Genomic DNA, 20,167 nt, shown 5'->3' on the forward strand with positions numbered 1-20,167 from the left:
TGGTCGGGTGTCATTCACAAGCAAAAAAATATCAAGAATGCGCGGCCACATTGGCAGGAGATTAGTCATAACTAGGTAGAACACTGAAAGCACTAGGGATGTTCAAATAGACAGTTTTAAAAATTGTTACTTTCGAAACTTTCAATATATTATTCTAAAATAAAAAAAAAACATTAAAGCATCGAATGTTAAAGTTAAAAAGCTCCAACTATATCATTCTCCAAGCACTTCCCAGTCTGGTGTACTCTCGCAAAAGAACGAATTATTGAATATAAGTACAGAATACTCTTTGAATATTTTAATTCTATATAATTATACTTTCAATAAAATATTAAAAAGGATGTGTGTTTCTACAGATACGCAAACTTCTATATTTACATTTTTCGTTACTTATTTTTGTATTTACTTTTTATTAGATATTTTATATTACACTTTTATGTTTTGGTAAAAATAAGGCAGGCAGAATAGCAAAATGCTTGGCCGTTAATTTTTAAGCTTATTTTATTCATTAACAGAAACAAATAGAAATCAAAGAATGTTTCCTTACGTGTAATTATAATGGTAAAACGTTTTATGACGGTCGCATAATTTTCTAAGATAGCAATCTCTTTCTTATTCTTTAGCTCGCTACAGATTTGCTCAAGTTGATCCAATAAATATTTCACCTGCCAATGAAGACGAATTTACGTCATCCTTTAGTGTAATATTTTACGATTTATTGTGGCATATAAAAAATTGATTTGTCATTTAACTTATTAAAGTGCACACAAATGCTCGACTTACATTTTGGATTTTTAACAGGAACGTGTTGTATTTAATAAGATGAATGATGAAAATGAACGAAATGGATAAAATATTGATGACAAGGTCCGGAGTATATTTTGAAGTTATGAATGTTGCGAACTGCAAGTGACAAATTCATGAATGAAAGGGAATGAAAATATTTATCTACTTGGTTAAGAAACTGCGTGTCTGCAGAATAGTCAGTCGCGTTTTCACACGCAATAATTCAACGCAAAGTTTACAATTGTCGAAGACGGTAATAATCAAATATGCTATTATTATACACACACATTTATGTATTTAATATTATATAATTTCTTTTAAATTCAAAAAAATCGCTGCAATTAATAGTATCATTTTATGTACCTGTAATAAAATGAAGCTCGTAAGAATACCAGAAATCAAAATTATCTGAATTAGGGCGAGCTTCGTTCGATGATAAGGCCATAAGCCGATCGCTAGCAAAAGGATCCGGTTGACGTTAAAATGTTGGTATAAATCGAAACAGACCATCTCTCTGCCAGCACCACGATATTTTTGACGAGGAGCAAGTCGTCAAAGTTTTGTTCACGCCCACTTACTAGCAGCCCGATAAAATTTTCCAATTGTGCTATTTGTACAATTACATCCCTATTTTAACTGTACACTAACATAAATGGCTCAATTTTCTAGCAATCTAACTCAAAGCGACGCGAAATATAGCCGTGAGATAGAAACACTTGCCGAACCAAGAAAGCATTTCCGCCAGCGAAATCGTCGGTAGGTCGTGCGATCGATTCAAAATAGATGTCATTTTAACAAATGTTTATTTCCCGTCGCGAAAGAAAAATGTCAATAAAGCCACTTGTTGATCGAAAGCTGCGCATGTGCAATCGACACAGTGCAGCGGAGCGTTTTCCCTTTGCGCTTCACTTTCCAGTGCGCACACCTGTCAGTTATGTCGGCACTTTCGGCGAAGTATCAACCTTTCTATCTTAAAAATCGACATATTAACTGTCGATTATTATATTTGGTGAGGTCCTTACGTACATTGTATCGCAGATTTGCGTTCTTTCTTGTATTTTCTTAAAGTCACAAATTATATGTTACTATAATTTTACTAAGAAGAGTGTCGTATATGTTACATTTTTTTCTTTGTCATTTTCTTGGCACCTACAAATGTATTTGTACATTGGCTAACTTTAACTGATCTGATTGATACTGATTACGGCGAGTATCGTTTGTGTCTAGGATTCTTTCACTAAGGTTTATTCCATTGTATTAAATCTCGTGTCAGTGCCGCGTGGAGTAAAGAAAGGTGAAGTAAGATATCGAGGTACTCATTATCTACAACAATATGAGTTTCTCGTTTTGATTAGTTTTTCTAAACAAAACATATCGAGTCAAAATAATCTTACCGTGGCGGCGCCCTGTAACGATCCCACAATCAATCCTCCGATATTTATATTAAAGGCCTTGTTACCCCTTTGTAATAAAAATAATACCATCTTCTGTACGTTCAAGGATGCCACGTACCATTGAACGTTGTATCTGCAAGATGACAACGCAACAATACAATTGCGGGGAAAGGAATCGCAAATAATTATCATATATTCTCTCTACACGAATTCGTTTAATCGGGTTTGTCAATTTGGAATTTGTAACTATAATCATACAGTGAATTAAAATCAGACGATCATTTTTGTAATAAGTGTTACTCTAATGTTAGTGACAGTAATCTAATATGTATATATTGTTATTGCTCCTCTTTTGTTGGAACAATATGAAGATACGGTTGGTGAAGAAAATTACTATATTTTAGCGATATTAACTTTTTTGGTCTTTCAGTGCGAGTGAGATTGCGATATGTCACTTACACGGTTGCGAACACGTGGTTATTGTGATCTATGATCTCCTGTGCCATGTAACTGCCTATGGCCAAGTAAGAGAAATGAATTATGAACATAATGAGTACCGAGAGCTCCCCGACGTTGTTGTATTCGGCTGTTAGCGCTTGAAAAAGCTAAGGCACGAACATACAACAATTCATGCGAGAACTAATCATTGAAAGTCGCCAAGCGAAATCTCGATGGAAATCAATCTCGGCCGAGTTTGCAAATATCTTTATAAAAAAAAGGTACAAACAAAAAAACGGGAAATGTAATAATAAATTACACGATGTCTTACACGAAGGTAATTGAGACTTTCGCAGATCACACCAACTATTATTAAAAGGAAGAACATTACTTTGAATTTGGATATTGACATGTTGGAGAACCTTCGAACAGAAAGAAAGAGGACACATTATCACACGATACATTATAACGTATTACCGGGCAGAATACCAACTGCATGGCTTTACGGTGGATATCCACGGCGTAGATTAAATCTCCGTAAATGGATCTGTCGTTTCCCGCATTGTTTCTTTGTACAGTCTCGATTGTCATCGCGTGTTCAATACGATAGCTACGAATGATTTGTTTTTACTGTTATAATTACGTTAATTTCTATGAAACAAATATCGACTTTATTTACAATTACATGAAGCTTTTCTCCGCGTTTGTCGAGAGGACGTATTGCGCACAACGTATATACGGATTCCCATATATCTCCGTTTACCGATTTTCTTCCTCACCTGGCGATTCGAAACATTCCGCACGCATATTGAAGAAAGGTTACCAATAGCGTTCCCGTTGCCAGCATTGTAGCTGCACCAATTATAAAAGCTGCAATTGCGTGCAGCAAGATCAGATAGAAGTAGTCGTTTTGATTGATGAAATATTCGGTGACAAACTGCAACGAGGGCCGCAGTCGGGACTTGTTTAAAGGAGACAGTGTGTCAAGAATAAGCGGGCCAAATGAATACGAAAGTATGAAAGTCGCCAAGATTATTAAAAGCACTGAAAAACGAGGAATAAAAAGTTTCTAAAATCGATAAACTCGCTGTGCCAAAAATCTAATCGCACACTTGCTATATGGCCTCAAATGTAATATGTTAAGTTACGTTTCTTTATGAAAAATAAATCGAATTTCCTTACTAATAAGTCCAGTGGTGTAACGTTCCGCAAGCTGTCCGTACTTTTTCATAATAATGATCTCATTCTTGTCTTGTAGTTCATTGTAGATACGCTGAAGTAGTTCCAGCATAAACTTCACCTGTCAGTTTAAAAGTAATCAATTCCGTTTCGCTTTCATCGTAGCACAAAAGGGGTCGTGTCGTTTTTCAAACATTATTCTCAAACATTATGTTTCGTGTGTGCAAATACAATATACGGTGTACAGTCTACTTACAGTTTCTCTGTTAAGCCTAAATGAGATATATTTGATGACGAAGGTAGTGAAAAATAACGTGGAAGATAGAACGTTGATGACGAGTTCCGAAGTGCATTGTAAAGTCAGGAACGACGTTAACTGCGGGCAATAATTTTATTCTGACGATTACATCACAATCACCCTAATTTTATTTCCTATGCAATTAGAGAGATTAATCATGAATTGTCTTTGTATCTGAATAAGATGAAAATGATTGGAGAGGTAGTGCAAATGTTGATTTATTGCCCGATCGTAACGTACAAATAAAGGAAATTTTGGAAATTTCACTCGCCACTTTTCGTGAGCTTTAGATATATTGCAGTAAAGCGAAAAATAAGAGAAGTAAATTTTTTATCAACATTTTCTTTACCTAGGTGTTAACACACCCCCCAAAGTTAATTCCATACATATGTGTATTTGATTATGGGTGGATATTAAAGTTGCAAGAAATATAGAATAATCTTTTATATAAAAATTGTACGATATTTTTAAACCAATTAATATTTATGTATCTAAATTTTTTACAAAATATTTTATTTCTGAATATATAAGCTCTCCTCTTATATTTATTTTTCCGAATTAAACATCTCAGTAAGGACAAAATTAAAAAAAAATTTAGACAATCTCAAAAATTGTACACAAGAAAATTCATTTTTGGAATCGTACTTTTTTTTTAGATACGAGTTGTGTGAACGTCGTGTTTTAAATAGTTTTACATTTGCAATAGCAGAAAAAACATTATAAAAAGATCGTATCTATTATATATTTTTCATATTTGCTATATATTTAAGGCTTCTCAAACTTGATGGGCAACGCCTCCAGACCTTTCCTTGCAAAAATGTTAACGTACTTGAAATAAAATGAAGGTTGTCAAAATACCGAGAAACAAGATTAGTTGTAATTGCACCAGCTTGGATTGCTGGTAAGGCCATAAGCCAACAGCGAGCAATAGAGACCGACTGAGGCTAATGTGCAGCGATTCGATGCAGATCATCCTTCGGCGAGCGGCGAGACACATGTGACCGCGAAAAACCTCGTGAAGTGTCGCTCATCCCGCTTTTTCGATCGCTTCATTGAATATTCTATGGTTTCGCACCCTCCGGCAGAAATTCTAACATTAATTACACAATTTAACGGGAACGGCGCGGAAAAAAATGATAGGGAAAACACCACCGTGAGAAAGCGACACTCGCGGTTCAGCACGCTTCTCGTGAGAAGTGCTGTATGATTAAACGATCGATACGACACCGAAAGAAATTTGACAGATGTTTATTTCTCATACAATACAAATACACGCGGAGGGGCTGCTTTGTCGTTCGAACGCAGGCGTGAAAGTTATTCCCTTGGCGAGTGCGTCACCGTGCGTTTCGTTCTGTCGCATGCACGCTCGCAGATCACGCTGAATCTTTGTGTAGAAGCATCAGTCCACCTGTCTTGGAAAGGTGCAGTCATGGATAGGATGGTTACGACACTTTTTCTCAATGAGTTTCGCAACGCATCTTCGTATTCAGTAAGAAATATATCTTCTGAGAATTATAAAATAATTATAAAAAGCAAATTCTCTTATGAGGCATGGGATGCTTTGTGAAACTCATCGAATAAATGCGTCGTTATTTTTCTGTCCATGAGTATCCTGGCATATTATCGACACATCGACTCATCGACTCGTTGTTCAACAGAAACAACATAATCTTTTTTTATAAGAGCTATGTACCACGCTGTATCTGCGAAATAACGAAAAATTGGCGAGTATTTTTTGGAGACTTCTCATAATTTTAATGAGTGCAGGTATTTCGTTCGTTTCGTGTACAATACTCAACATTCATTGATAACATCGCAATACGAACACTCGTGCATGTGCCATACCGTGGCGATTCATTTATACGGTTGTAAATACGTCGTTGTTGTTATCCATAANGATACAAACACTCGTGCATGTGCCATACTGTGGCGATTCATTTATACGGTTGTAAATACGTCGTTGTTGTTATCCATAATATCCTGAGCGTAGAAGCTCGCGAACAATATATATACAGGAACAATAGATACGTATGTGAGGCAATAGTACCACATATTTGTTATCTTCGTAAGATATAATCTGGAAAATCTAAGATGTCGCGGTTACGCAATAATTCTTTTATACGTGTTTTGAAGATATCATTTTACTGGATGAGTTGTGTTATAAAAGAAGATAATGTTGGAAATAACATCTTTATCTAAGAATATTTAAATAATCTTAAAAATTGTTAGTTTCCGATACATTGTTCTGAAATATTTAGTATATAAACATTACATATTAAAGTTGGAATTTTTAACATTATCGTTTTCCATCCATTTTCCAATCTCGCATGTGTTCATAAATAATTAATTGTTAAATATGAAGCATTTTAGTATTTAAATTCTAAATTATACTTAAAAATTTCTGTAATACTTAAATTCTAAACTAATCTTTCAGGAAAAATATAAAGGACGTACACCTTTGCAGATGCATAGGCTTTTATAATATAGTGACTTATTTTTTATTTTCTAATTTTCATAAGTATTTTTATTAAATATTTTTTAATATACTTTAATGTTTCGATAACATTCGAGTAAATAAAGTGATAAACTGCTTAGCCTTTCATTTTTCACGAATTTATTGTTTATTGTTTATTTTACTTAATTATTAATATAAATTTTTTAATCTCGCTATTTGTACAATTCCAGTTCTACTTCAACTATACACCAACGTTAATAGCTTCAATTTTACATCAACCTAAAGCAAAGCAGCGGGAAATAACAATGAGATAGGAATACTCGCAACCAAGGAAGCGTTTCCACTAGCGAAGTGGTCGGTGGGTCGTTTCGAAATGGACATTTATTTCTCAAAAAAATGTCAGCGGGGCTACTTGTTGATCGAAGACTTGTACATTTACAGTCATCATCGAATAATGAAGCGTTTTTTACGTTTTTTATTTCGGTGCACACACTTGTTAGTCGGAATGTTCGACGAGGCATCAGACTTTCTACCTTAAAAGCTGACATACCGACTGTCTCCCGATTGCCTTCACGTACATTTCGCCGTAGATATCGAGGTTTTGCATTCTTCCTAACGTTTTTCTGACACCTTACCTTTCTTCAAAAATCTTATCCATGTTACGACTACGTAAAATAATGAAACGTGTGTAAAACTTCTACGAAACGAGGAAGTGTCATTCCGATTTTGTTTTAATGTATACAAACGTTATGTTTGTTTTCGACCGTTAAGCTCTTTATGCGTTAACGCTTTACTTATAAATTTTCCTTCAGTTAAAATCACAAATTATATGTTACTATAATTTAACTAATAAGATTGTCATGCTTGTTCCGTTTTCTTTTGTTATTTCCTTGGCATCAATACATGCTTGGTACAAATGCATTTCGTTCGTTGGCTAACTTTAAATGGTCTAATATGATGGATGTCATAAGATTACAGCGAGTATCTTTTGTGTATCTTTTGTGTCTAGAGTTCTTCTACTAAGGTTTATTCCATTGTATTAAATCTCGTGTCAGTGCCGCGTGGAGTAAAGAAAGGTGAAATAAGATATCGAGGTACTTATTATCTACAAAAATATGAGTTTCTAGTTTTGATTAGTTCTTCTAAACAAAACATATCGAGTCAATTTAATGTTACCGTGGCGGCGCCCTGTAACGATCCCACAATCAATCCTCCGATATTTATATTAAAGGCCTTGTTACCCCTCTGTAATAAAAATAGTATCATCTTTTGTACGTTTAAGGATGTCCCGTACCATTCAATGTTATATCTGCAAGATGACGACGTAAGAATGCAATGCGGGGAAGGAAAACATAAACAATTATTACATATTCGTTCTATGCTATTCGGGTCAATCAGGTTTGTTAATTTATATTTTTCGATGAAATTTCTTCATGTTTATCGAAGAGAAATTTATATAGGAGAAAATTCGAGAAGATGATTACCGACGATTCTCATTAAAATTTAGAATCGCGCATCGAAGAACGAGTGCCCTCGTGAGGAAGTCGCACTAAGAAATATGTATTTGGAATTTGTAACTCTAATCATACAATGGATTAAAGTCAGGAGATTATTTTTGTAATATGTGCAACTCTAATGTTAGTAAAGGTAATCTAATATGCAAATATTGTTATTGGTCCTTTTTTGTTGGAATAATAAGTAGATACAGTTGGTGAAGGAAATTACTATATTTCAACGAGATTAATTCTTTTGGTCCCTCTGTGCTAGTGAGATTGTGATATGTCACTTACATGGTTGCGAATACGTGGTTATTGTGATCTATGATCTCCTGTCCGATGTAACTGCTTATGGCCAAATAGAAGAAATGGACAATCACGAACGTAACGGACACCGAGAGTTCTCCGACGTAATTGTATTTGGCTGTCAGCGCTTGAAAAATCTAAGGCACGAGCATGTTACAATTCAGAGCTAATAATCATTAAAGGTCGCCAAGAGAATTTCAATCGAGATCAATTTCGGCCGAGTTTGCAGGTGTTTTTATTTAAAATATAGTGAAAATTGAAAACGGGAAATATGTCTTACTCGAAGGTAATTGAGACTTCCGCACATCACACCGACAATTATTAAAATGAAGCACATTACTTTGAATTTTGATATTGACATGTTGGAGAACCTTTGGACAAGAAAGAAGACACGTTATCGCGCGTCACGTCATAACATNTTGCTTACGGCCAAATAGAAGAAATGGACAATCACGAACGTAACGGACACCGAGAGTTCTCCGACGTAATTGTATTTGGCTGTCAGCGCTTGAAAAATCTAAGGCACGAGCATGTTACAATTCAGAGCTAATAATCATTAAAGGTCGCCAAGAGAATTTCAATCGAGATCAATTTCGGCCGAGTTTGCAGGTGTTTTTATTTAAAATATAGTGAAAATTGAAAACGGGAAATATGTCTTACTCGAAGGTAATTGAGACTTCCGCACATCACACCGACAATTATTAAAATGAAGCACATTACTTTGAATTTTGATATTGACATGTTGGAGAACCTTTGGACAAGAAAGAAGACACGTTATCGCGCGTCACGTCATAACATATTTCCGGTCGAAATACTAACCGCATGGCTTTGCGATGAATATCTACGGCATAAATTAAATCCTCGTAAATGGAACTCTCGTTTCCTGTATTTACGCTTCGTACGGTCCCAATTGTCATCGCATGTTCAATACGATAGCTGCGAATAATTTGTTTTTCTGGTGTTAGAATTACGTTAATTTCTATGAACCAGGTACCGACTTTATTTACAATTACGTAATGTCTTTTTCGGCGTTTGTGGAGATAACAAATTGTACACATCGCATATTCCGCTGTATCTTCGCTTACCGATTTTTTTGCTCACCTGGCGATTCGAAACATTCCGCACGCATATTGAAATAAGGTTATCAGTAGCGATCCCGTCGCCAGCATTGTGACTGTACCAATTATAAATGCTGCGATTGCATGCAGCAAGATCAGATAGAAATAGTCATCTTGATTGACGAAGTATTCAGTGACAAACTGCAACGAGGGCCGCAGTCGGGTTTTGTTTAAAGGACGCAGTGTGTCAAGAATAAGCGGCCCAAATGAATACAAAAGTATCAAAGTCGCCAAGATTATTAAACACACTGAAATACAAAAAATAAAAACTTTCCAAAATCGGTAAATTCGCTGCGCCAAAAATCTAATCGCACACTCGCCAAATGGCTTCAAATGTAGCTCGTTAAATTGCGTTTCTTTATGAACAATAAATCGTATTGCCTTACTAATAAGTCCAGCGATGTAACGTTCCGCGAGCTGCCCGTACTTTTTCATAATAATGATCTCATTCTTGTCTACTAGTTCATTGTATATGCGTTGAAGTACTTCTAGCAGAGACTTTACCTGTCAGTTTAAGAATAATCAATTTCGTTTCGCTTTCATCGTTACACAAAAGGGGTCGTGTCGCTTTTCAAGCATTATTTGCAAACATTATTCTTCGTGTGTGCAAATATGATATATTGTGTACAGTCTACTCACAGTTTCTCTGTTAAGCCTAAATGAGACATATTGAATGACGAATGTAATGAAAAATAACGTGGAAGAGAGAACGTTGATGACGAGTTCCGAAGTGCATTCTAATGTCAGGAACGACGTAAGCTGCAAGCAATAATTTTATTACGATATTTACATTGCAATGGCGCCAATTGCGCCAGGTCCTATGAAATTAGGGAAATTACGTACGAATCGTCTTTGCATCTGAATAAAATGAAAGCGATTCGTAATACAAGAGTTGATTTATTGAGGGGTCGTAATGTACCAACAAAGGAAGGCTTCGAAATCTCACATGTCACTTTTCGTGAACTTTGAATATATTGCAGAAAAACGAGAAATAGAAAAGAAAATCTTTTTGCAAACATTTTCTCTATTTAGGGGTTGAAACAATCTTCTGAAGTTAATTCCTCATATATATGTATTTTATTATGGTTTGATATAAAAATAGCAAAATATATAAGAAAATGTTTTATTTCAATGTGTTTTAATGCTTTTGATGCGGTTAATATTTATGTATCTATATTTTAACAATATGTTTTGTTTCTCAATATGAAAGTTCCCCTCTCATATTTATTTCTACTATCTAAACATCTCAATGATTACCAAATTTAAAAACATTCTACACCATGTCAAAAATTTTATCTAAGAAAATTAAATTTTGAAAAAAAATTTCTTTCAGATACGAGTTGTACGAACGTTTTAAATAGTTGAAAATTTGCAATAGTAGAAGAAACGTTTTTAAAAGATCGTATCTATTATATATTTCCCATATTTGCGATATTTTTAAGGCTTTCAAAATTCAATAGGGAACGCTTCCAGACCTTTCCTTGCAAAAATGTTAACGTACTTGAAATAAAATGAAGGTTGACAAAATACCGAGAAACAAGATTAGTTGTAATTGTACCAACTTGGATTGCTGGTAAGGCCATAAGCCAACAGCTCGCAATAGGGACCGATTGAGGCTGATATGCAGCGATTTGATGCAGATCATTCTGCGACGAGTGGCGAGACACATGTGACCGCGGAAAACCCTGTGAAGTCTCGCTCACCCCGCTTTTGCGTTCGCTTCATTGAATATTCTATGGTCTCGCACCCTCCAGCGGAAATTCTAACATTAATTACACAATTTAACGGGAACGGCGCGGAAAAAAATGATAGGGAAAACACCACCGTGAGAATGAGACACTCGCGGTTCAGCACGCTTCTCGTGAGAAGTGCTGTATGATTAAATGATCGATACGACGCCGAAAGAAATTTGACAGATGTTTATTTCTCATACAATACAAATACACACGGAGGGGCTGCTCTGTCGTTCGAACGACGCAGGCGTGAAAATTATTCCCTTGGCGAATGCGTCACCATGCGTTTCGTTCTGTCGCATGCACGCTCGCAGGTCACGCTGAATCTTCGCGTAGAAGCATCAGTCCACGTGCCTCGAAAACCGATGTGCAGTTCTGGACAGGATAGTTGCAACTTTTTTTCTCAATGAGTTTTGCAACGCATCTCGTGTCCAATAGGAAATGTATCTTTTGATAATTATTAGAAACAAATTCTCTTATGGGGCACGGGATGCGTTGCGAAACTCACCGTAAAAAAGTTTCGCAATTTTTCTGTCCGTTACTGTACATCAGTATACTATCGACACATCGATTCGTTGCCGGTGAGTTGTCCAGATTAAAATGGTCATTTATATTACTTATATTTATCTGCAATAACACTTGAAGAGTAAAATTGATTTAAGCTGAAAACAACTATTTCATCATGTTATGAATCTTGCTATGTAGAATACAAAACCGTGAAATAATACATCGATATAGTTTGGAACTCAGTATAGTCGAATTCAGTAGTACTTTCAGTAGTATTTATGTCTCTATTGTTTTTATTAATATTTGTCCTAATATCAGTTTATAAGGGATTATTGATGCACACTTTTTTTACACGAAAGGGAACAATTATGACAAGATCATTTTTGCATTTTTATGTAACAGTACCTTTCGTAATTTATTGCTTTTACAGCAGAAATACTTTAAAAAGTCAAATTACTAAGCAATTTACATCGAAAATAATTCACACTGAAAATCATGTATCTAGGATTACTTTTGGATTCAATTGAAGAAAATCGACTTAACTTCCAACGTCGAAATAATTCCACTGTATACTACATATTTTGGCGTGTTGAATAAAGAACAGTGAAGTAAGACATCGAAGTGCTTATTAGCTGCAATGGAATGTATTAGCATTTAAAATGTATCGTATTCGACTAAATTATAATACACTATATGTCTTTTACCCTGGCAGCGCTTTCTAAAGATCCTGTGAATATTCCACCGAGAGTCACGCAAAGAGGTTTAGTGCCTTTTTGCAACATGAACAGTATCATCTTTTGTATACGTAAAGAAGCATTGTACCATTTAACGTTATACCTAAGGGACGATGAAAAACTAACCGATTAATCGCATAAAAAAGTGGAGATTCTTGAAAGGAACACCCAACAAAACAATATTCGTTTTATGCAAAATACGTTTTTTTATTTCTTCTTAGTTCTAATTTTATTTGTTATATTTTATCTTATATCTGTTAAAATTAAATATTATCTCTTACACAGCAGCAAACATGTCGTCATTATGATCCGTAATTTGTTGCGCGTTATTGTTAGCAAGTATTATGAAGATGTTAGTGGTATTTAAACAAATAAAAGGTATTATCAGTTTTTCCAGATCGAATCCAAATGTTATTACCTGGAAAATCTGAGACATGAGTTTCACGCTGGAGCTCAATTTTTACATACGCTTAATTTAACTTAATTCGTTATAATTGCTAATGGAAATTAAGCTGTCCTAATGTAAACCAAATTTATAAAATGATATATATTGTTTGTGATTATTAAAGCATGGACGAATACTTATGGTGAGGACAAAACTTACTCGAAAAAGATTAAGACTCGTAGAAATTACTCCGCTCACTATTAAGAGGCAAAAGAATATTTGCAATTTGGAAATAAAATGTCGTATGAACCTAAACAGATAAGTTATCCCCATGAAAATACCGCTACCGTTAAGAAGTATATATCATATACATGGAAATATCACAGGGAGAAGTTTCCCGTGTTACATTTTCATTTAGATAGTTACTCGGCAACCAACTTTCCTCCTGACCCCTTTATTTTCAATCTTCAATACATGTGGATAATTGAGTTTTACGTTAAAAACTTGTTAAAATAGAAACGATTTGAAACTCATAGAAGATATATCATATTATAAGCACAGATTTATTGGGAAAAACTGTCTATATAGTGAATCTCATGATAAACCGTATGCATTTATTGTATATGTCCGATCGTTACTAACCTTATAGCTTTTCGATGCATATCTATGGCATAAATAATCCCTTCATGAATCAGATTCTGATTTCTCACGCTACAGATCATCATGGCCTGCTCCACGCGATAACTGCAAAATATTAATATACTGTACTTCTTACGGTAATCTAAAAGCGCATACAACACACAAGCCAGAGGAAAATATGAGCCACTAAAAAATATGAACGAAATATGAATGTCTGCGAACGGCGAGGCATTCGTAACCCCGTTGAATTAACTTGAGACAATCAATCAGGAGATTGCTAACAATCGAAGATTGTTTTTACACTTCGTATTCTATATTATTTTTTGTTGGATATCACGTAAAGTAAAAGAAACTATTCTTTCTTTATCTGATCAAGTACAATATAATATCCAATTATACATTTATATGATGTTATACATTTTTATAATGATTGTTTAACAGACACACATGCTAACTGAATTTCTGTTAATCGGAATCGTTTAATCGGAAATTGCGTTAATCGGATAAAAGTACTTAACGTTTAATTGGAAGCCTCAAAGTCGTTCGGATACATTACTTGATCGGTTGTTTTTGATCAAAACCGCTGATCTTTTCTTTCAGTGTGAATATTTCTTCACCGTCTGTATCTTTTCACTTATTATCATGTCGATTTTCTCACCTGGCGACTTTGAACATTCCACAGATGTGTAGAAAATACGACATGCCGGTTGTTCCGGCCGCTAATAATGCAGTTGAGCCCACGTAATATGCTACGTTGGAGTGCAGCATAATCAAATAGTAGTACCTCTCTTGATCGATAAAGTACTCAGTCGGAATATATATCCGCGTATGAGGTCGAGATTCGTTCGCGGGCCATGCGATGTCGAACATGCACGGCCAGAATGGGAATAACGTAAAAACGGACATGCCACACGTGGACAAAACTAAGAAATGATTCAAAGCAACTGTCACATAAATCGTAGATTTTTAATATTCCAAAGTACAAAATCGTCAAATACTTCAAGCTCTTCCTTCTTCATTCTCCTGTCTCTGCTCTTTACATTAAATTTCCACGAACGCGTCACATACGGCGGCTTACTTCAAATTTCATGCTCATATATTTTCTAATGTCTAATCAGAGACGAGACGAAAAATACAGTTTGAAAGGAACTGGCTGATATGATATCTCCGCTGATATCTCGTCTTAACAATGCATAAATATGTGGAAACTTTCAAGTATGTAATATATTTTAAGTATATAATTCATTTTTCGATAGATTTTTCGATAGATGATTATATAATATTCAACGGCGTGCTGACATGTAATGTTCAACTTGAAATAAACAATTAAATATTTCGCCATCCGCAAGAAACTAAAAGAGATTGTCTTACTCGTGAGTATGCCAGTGTGATATCTAGCCATATTCCCGTATTCATTCATAATGGCAATTTCTTCTTCGTCATTCAGCTCGTCGTAAATATGTTGAAGTAGTTCCAGTAAATGTTTTATCTACCATTGCAATAATTTTCTGTGACATTTGCTTTCTTCGGAATTAAATGAATAATTTTTAGACAGTGTATAATTTTCGGAACGCGAAATGCTTTTTATTGAAAATTACGAGCATGCAAAGTAATCGATTGACAACACGAACGATCCCCTTAAAAATATTTCGCCGTTTTTAACCCGCGAAAATTGTTCATTTCAGTAGTGAAATCCTGCATTTAGTTGAATATATATAACCCCGTTTTTAAGTAGGAAAGAAGTATTTTTCCTTAATAACGAGGAATTATAGCGAATTACATATGAATATATCCAAATGGTAATGGTAAACTATCTACTATCTATTATTGAGTAAAGTACTGTATAAATTTGAGGTGTGTAAACGTACATTTAAACATTTAACTACGAATAAATGCATAGCTCTTTGTCGTACTTCTTTTCATATCGAAATGAAGCCGAATAAAAGAGAAACATATGAACATGCTATCACTCATCAGCTGAAAAATGAATTTCGAAGACGGAAATCTTCTCAAAAATATTCATTCATCATACTCCCGTATACTCGTCATATTTCTTCGTCTAATAGACTGTGTGTGCCTGAGAGTGTAAGAAACGAGCATAAAAATGATACAGTTCAAAAACGCGCTAAAAAGGCGCTATACGAGGAGTAAAAACGGCGAAATATTTTTGTAACGGTTGACAATGTGCCAATTGTCTACTTACGGTTTTTAGGTGAATCCAGTACGCAGTGTATTCAATTGCATAAGCGATGAAGAGAAACGTAACAGAGAGAACCTCGATGACAAACTGCGGAGTGCACTTCGAAGTCGCGAATGTTGCAAACTGTAAGAAATAACAAATTCCTTATAATATCTCGTCGTAATGGTAACTTTTACGTTTTATCAGCAGAAGTAAAACCTTTAAATTATTAGTTGTTTAACTTGCTTCCGTAAAGGACGATATGTTTTGTAAAAAAATTGTTATGAGATAAAATTAAAAATCTCAACGTACCTGAACTAGAATAAAAGTTATTAAGGTGCCACTGAACAAGATTCGTTGCAGTCGAGTGAGTTTGGACTGTTCGTAAGGCCATAAGCCAACCATAAGTAAAAGAATCCGATGGATACTGAAATATTGGGTGTTTACACAGATCATCTCTGCACAAATATTGACACGCGTTTGACCACAAAACTATGAGTGAAGGTTTTCACGTCCCCTCTCTTTTCGTTTAATCGTCTACAAGTTTTCTTTTCTAGTGTATATTTTGAAGTAAATTTCCTAATTCAATATATGCATAATACAGAATGACAAATTATATAGCCGAGAGATCGGACACTTGCGCAATTTAAGAGTTTCTCATGGTAATAAGTCCGTTGTTAAACGATCGATTTCACACCGACGGTAATTTGACAAGTGCGCTTTTCCCACGAAAAAATATTCTCGAGAGATTTTTTTCGTGCGAAAATCGCGCAGTCGCTGTTACCATCTTTCGGTGTTACAATTCCACGTACCTTTATCGAGCGAACATATTCCGGAGCTACGTTTGAATAAACAACGTTGAATGTTATGGTTCAGAATATCGTGGGCTAAGTACGTAACATCACATTTTATTAAAAATAACTTTGCTTCGACGGCCATAAAAATTCAACTATGTAAAATAAAAGGATTTAAGTATATTATAAATGACGAGAAAATTTTGCTTTGCAAACAGTGTATGTATTGCAGTATACGTTACATTACAAAAAATAAGCATTAGTGAAGCCAATGTTTATCGCTAATATCACTTATAGATTTATATATTTTATTAAAAGAAATTTTTAATTTAAACACCAAAGCTAAGTTGATATATAAGTTGAATAATTCATTTGTATTATGTATAATGTTGCTGACTTCCCATTCTATCTTCATGAATTACAATATTAGTTGTTTCCAGGAAACACATTTCATGAGTTTCTTACTTTTCCACACAAATGACAAACCTAGATTAAACAGTTTAGAACCAAACGAATTAATTAATTTAAATCTGCTTTAGTCATTCCACTGAATTATTTTCTTTAATCTCGTCGTATAGAATAAATAACAGTGAAATAGGACATCGAAGCGTTCATAATCTGTAAAGAAATGTTCAATCTGTTTGCTATTCCAAAATTCCTTGTATGGAAGAAAACTGCAAGAATACAAAAAAATTAAAAACTATCGTTCTTCAATGGTATATCAGTAATTTTTTCGTATTCTTGTAATTTTCCCGGTATGGGCACTGCATCGATGAAACATTAGTACGTCTTTTACCTTAGCAGCGCTTTCTAAGGACCCTACGATTACTCCTCCGAGATTCATATTGAAAGGTTTAGTGCCTCTTTGCAACATGAATAACATCATTTTTTGTATACTTAAAGGAGCCTTGTACCATTTGGCGTTATATCTATTTAACGATAAACAAATATACAGTCAACCAAAACGGAAAGTAAAGATTTGTAAAAGAAAAATGTATAACACTACCATGTTCGCGTCTTACGAATTATTGTGATCTCTTCTTGTTTTAATTTTATCTTATATATTTTATTTCATTATCTGTAAAACTGTATCTTACACGGTAAAAAATACGTGATCATTGTGATCCACAATTTGTTGTGCGTAATAGTTGGCGAGGATTATGTACAAATAAAATATATTTATAGAAACACAGGGCAATATCAGCTTATCGAAGTCCATTCCAGACGAAATCACCTGGACAATCTGAGATACGAGTTACAAATTAGTTAAATATTACGTGCATTTCGATTAAAAATCTATATTTTATGAATTGTACCGTGTTTCATAAGATTATAACTATTTAAAATCGTGAGTAATTACGATTCAAGTTGTCTTAACATAAAACAATGCTAAATATTCTGTTATAGCATTCCGTTGTGTGTATAAGAATACGGAAGATAAAACTTACTCGAAAAAGAGTGATGCTGGAAGCAACAATTCCAATCACTATTAACAGCAAAAAGCATACTACCATGTTAGAAATAAAAAATTCTATGAACCTAAAATGAGAAATAATGCTTGGAAAAAGTATGACTGCTATTAAGCAGGATGTATTGTAATATATTACTTCCTTTTATAGTTTTTTCATCTTTTTAAGTATTTTGCAAATATTTTAATAACTAAATCTGACATTAAAAATTAAAATGAATATATAATATAATATATATCGTTTCTTAAACAACTTATATATATATATAAGTTGTTTAAGAAACAATAGTCAATAAAGTAAAAATGAAAAATATAAACTAAAATAAGCAAACACTTCTCAGTGAACACGGTTTCGTAAATGAATCGTTTTCGTTTGTATATAAATATATAACGTTCTACGTCAAATTTATTCAGAATATTTAGTAATTTAAAAATCACATTGATACTCTAGTATTTTGTAAATAACACTAAGTGTAAAGCCTCGGCGGCCGAATTGGTTAAGGTATCCCGCCCGGCAAGTGGGGAGATCCAGGTTCGATTCCTGGCTGAGGCAATATTGTTCGCAATATTCAAGAAAATCAATTAACCTTTAATTAATTAATAGTTTGTGGGAATTTGAGGATTATTAATATTAATAATTGGGATACACGATCGATTTGACGTGGAAAGTAAATTTTCCGTGTACGTTTGAAAAATCCGGCAAATAAGTTGGCACGTGAGTTTATATTGACAAACATATTTATCCTTCATATAAATTTAACATAAATGTATTCACACCAGCAATCGCGCTTAGCTCTTACTGGCTTTTCTATGCTTTTTCATGATCGTGTATCTCGACAACCTGATACAATTTAATTTACTAAGTGTAAATCTATTGAAGAAATTATTTCTGAAGTGACATTATATAATACAGTAAACCATCATTGATACGAACCACATAGCTTTGCGATGTATATCCACAGCGCAAAAAATCCCATTTTCAATCAAATTCTGATTTCGTGTGTTGTTTATTTTATTTATTTTTAGAGTATACATCATCATGGTCTGTTCCACGCGATAACTGTAAATAATTATTATGATTATTTATATCTTATTATCAAGAATAACTTAGCTGCATTGCCATGTGTTAATTTACGAGAAAATTTTAGAAATAAAATGAACATAATCGCAGTCTCATTAAATTAGTTTGAGATAATAAAATATATTGTTTATCGCTCAAATTTTTATGTTCACTGTTAATAAATAGCGATGTCAATTGTTTCACCTGGCGATCCTGAAGAATCCGCAAACTAGCTTGATACATGCAACATTCATCGTTGATATCGCTAACAACACAACTTTCCCTATGCAAAATGCTGCATTTGTATGTAACAGAATGAGAAGGAAATGCTTTTCCGAATCAATGAAGTATTCTGTCACGATTTGCGGCGAATGTGGCCGAGATTCGTTTGCAGGTGACATATTAGCGAGAATGCTCAAGCAATGTGGGAGAAATGCAAAAATAGTTAAACCGCAAACGGCTATTACTAAAGGATAATTTAAAAAAAGCTGTCATATACAGGTAGCTTATTACATAAATCTAATTTGGATCAATCATCAAAAAATCTATTGTGATTTTTTATTTAATTATATTGAATAGAAACATATTTATAGCTAAGTCGTTATTTATGGTTCTATGCTGATATCCTGGTAATATTTTTGTATTTTTATCACATAAAGTGGCCAGCTTACCATCGAGGAAGACAGAAAATCGAGCAGAATTTTTTGACTGATCCAATAATAATAATTATCGAGTAATAAAAATTAAAATAGGTGGATAGTTTTACTTATAAGTGTGAGAGTATATATTTTCCCGGCGTTCCCGTATTCGTCCATAATAGCTAATTCGCTCTCGTCTTTTAGCTCATCACAGGTATATTGAAGTACTTCCAGCAAATGTTTTATCTATCGTTCGTTTTTGCAACGTTCAACAAAAAATCGAGTTCTAGTGCAGACTACCCGTACAGGAAAAGAAAGACCGTAAGAATATGACAAAATCACGACAAAAATTTTGTCTTATTCTTGTAGTTTTTTCCCGTACGAGTAGTATATGTGCTTGTATATTTATACAAGCGATTGTGAATGTTTGTTAATTGGTTACTCACGGAATTCATATTCAAACTGTATGAATTGTATTTTATCACGTAGATTAAAAAGACACATATGCTGCAGAGAACTTCGATAATAAACTCCAGAGTGCATTCCGAAGTCACAAATGA

General features: G+C 34.1%; 4 protein-coding genes across 4 annotated transcripts; all 4 read right to left on the reverse strand.

The window, feature by feature from the left end:
- Nucleotides 1–149: 149 nt before the first annotated feature.
- On the reverse strand, nucleotides 150–3,209 carry LOC106746672. The gene is made up of 5 exons (XM_014623470.1): nucleotides 3,096–3,209; nucleotides 2,640–2,785; nucleotides 2,181–2,313; nucleotides 548–665; nucleotides 150–154 (listed from the first exon to the last, which is right to left on the reverse strand). The coding sequence occupies exons 1-5, from the start codon at nucleotides 3,207–3,209 to the stop codon at nucleotides 150–152; spliced, it is 516 nt and encodes a 171-aa protein (XP_014478956.1).
- Nucleotides 3,210–7,601: 4,392 nt separating this feature from the next.
- LOC106746673 lies at nucleotides 7,602–8,713 on the reverse strand. Its single transcript, XM_014623471.1, has 4 exons — nucleotides 8,633–8,713; nucleotides 8,341–8,489; nucleotides 7,727–7,859; nucleotides 7,602–7,655 (listed from the first exon to the last, which is right to left on the reverse strand). The coding sequence occupies exons 1-4, from the start codon at nucleotides 8,711–8,713 to the stop codon at nucleotides 7,602–7,604; spliced, it is 417 nt and encodes a 138-aa protein (XP_014478957.1).
- Nucleotides 8,714–8,761: 48 nt separating this feature from the next.
- LOC106746674 lies at nucleotides 8,762–9,521 on the reverse strand. Its single transcript, XM_014623472.1, has 4 exons — nucleotides 9,454–9,521; nucleotides 9,172–9,288; nucleotides 9,013–9,103; nucleotides 8,762–8,869 (listed from the first exon to the last, which is right to left on the reverse strand). The coding sequence occupies exons 1-4, from the start codon at nucleotides 9,519–9,521 to the stop codon at nucleotides 8,762–8,764; spliced, it is 384 nt and encodes a 127-aa protein (XP_014478958.1).
- Nucleotides 9,522–12,282: 2,761 nt separating this feature from the next.
- LOC106746675 lies at nucleotides 12,283–16,052 on the reverse strand. The gene is made up of 8 exons (XM_014623473.1): nucleotides 15,960–16,052; nucleotides 15,672–15,791; nucleotides 14,840–14,957; nucleotides 14,127–14,412; nucleotides 13,472–13,573; nucleotides 12,726–12,890; nucleotides 12,415–12,547; nucleotides 12,283–12,342 (listed from the first exon to the last, which is right to left on the reverse strand). Exons 1-8 carry the CDS (start codon nucleotides 16,050–16,052, stop codon nucleotides 12,283–12,285), a joined length of 1,077 nt encoding a protein of 358 aa, XP_014478959.1.
- Nucleotides 16,053–20,167: the final 4,115 nt, after the last annotated feature.

This window comes from Dinoponera quadriceps, unplaced genomic scaffold (assembly GCF_001313825.1).
Source record: "Dinoponera quadriceps isolate SergipeBrazil2010 unplaced genomic scaffold, ASM131382v1 scaffold1565, whole genome shotgun sequence".
NCBI classification, from domain to species: Eukaryota; Metazoa; Arthropoda; class Insecta; order Hymenoptera; family Formicidae; genus Dinoponera; species Dinoponera quadriceps.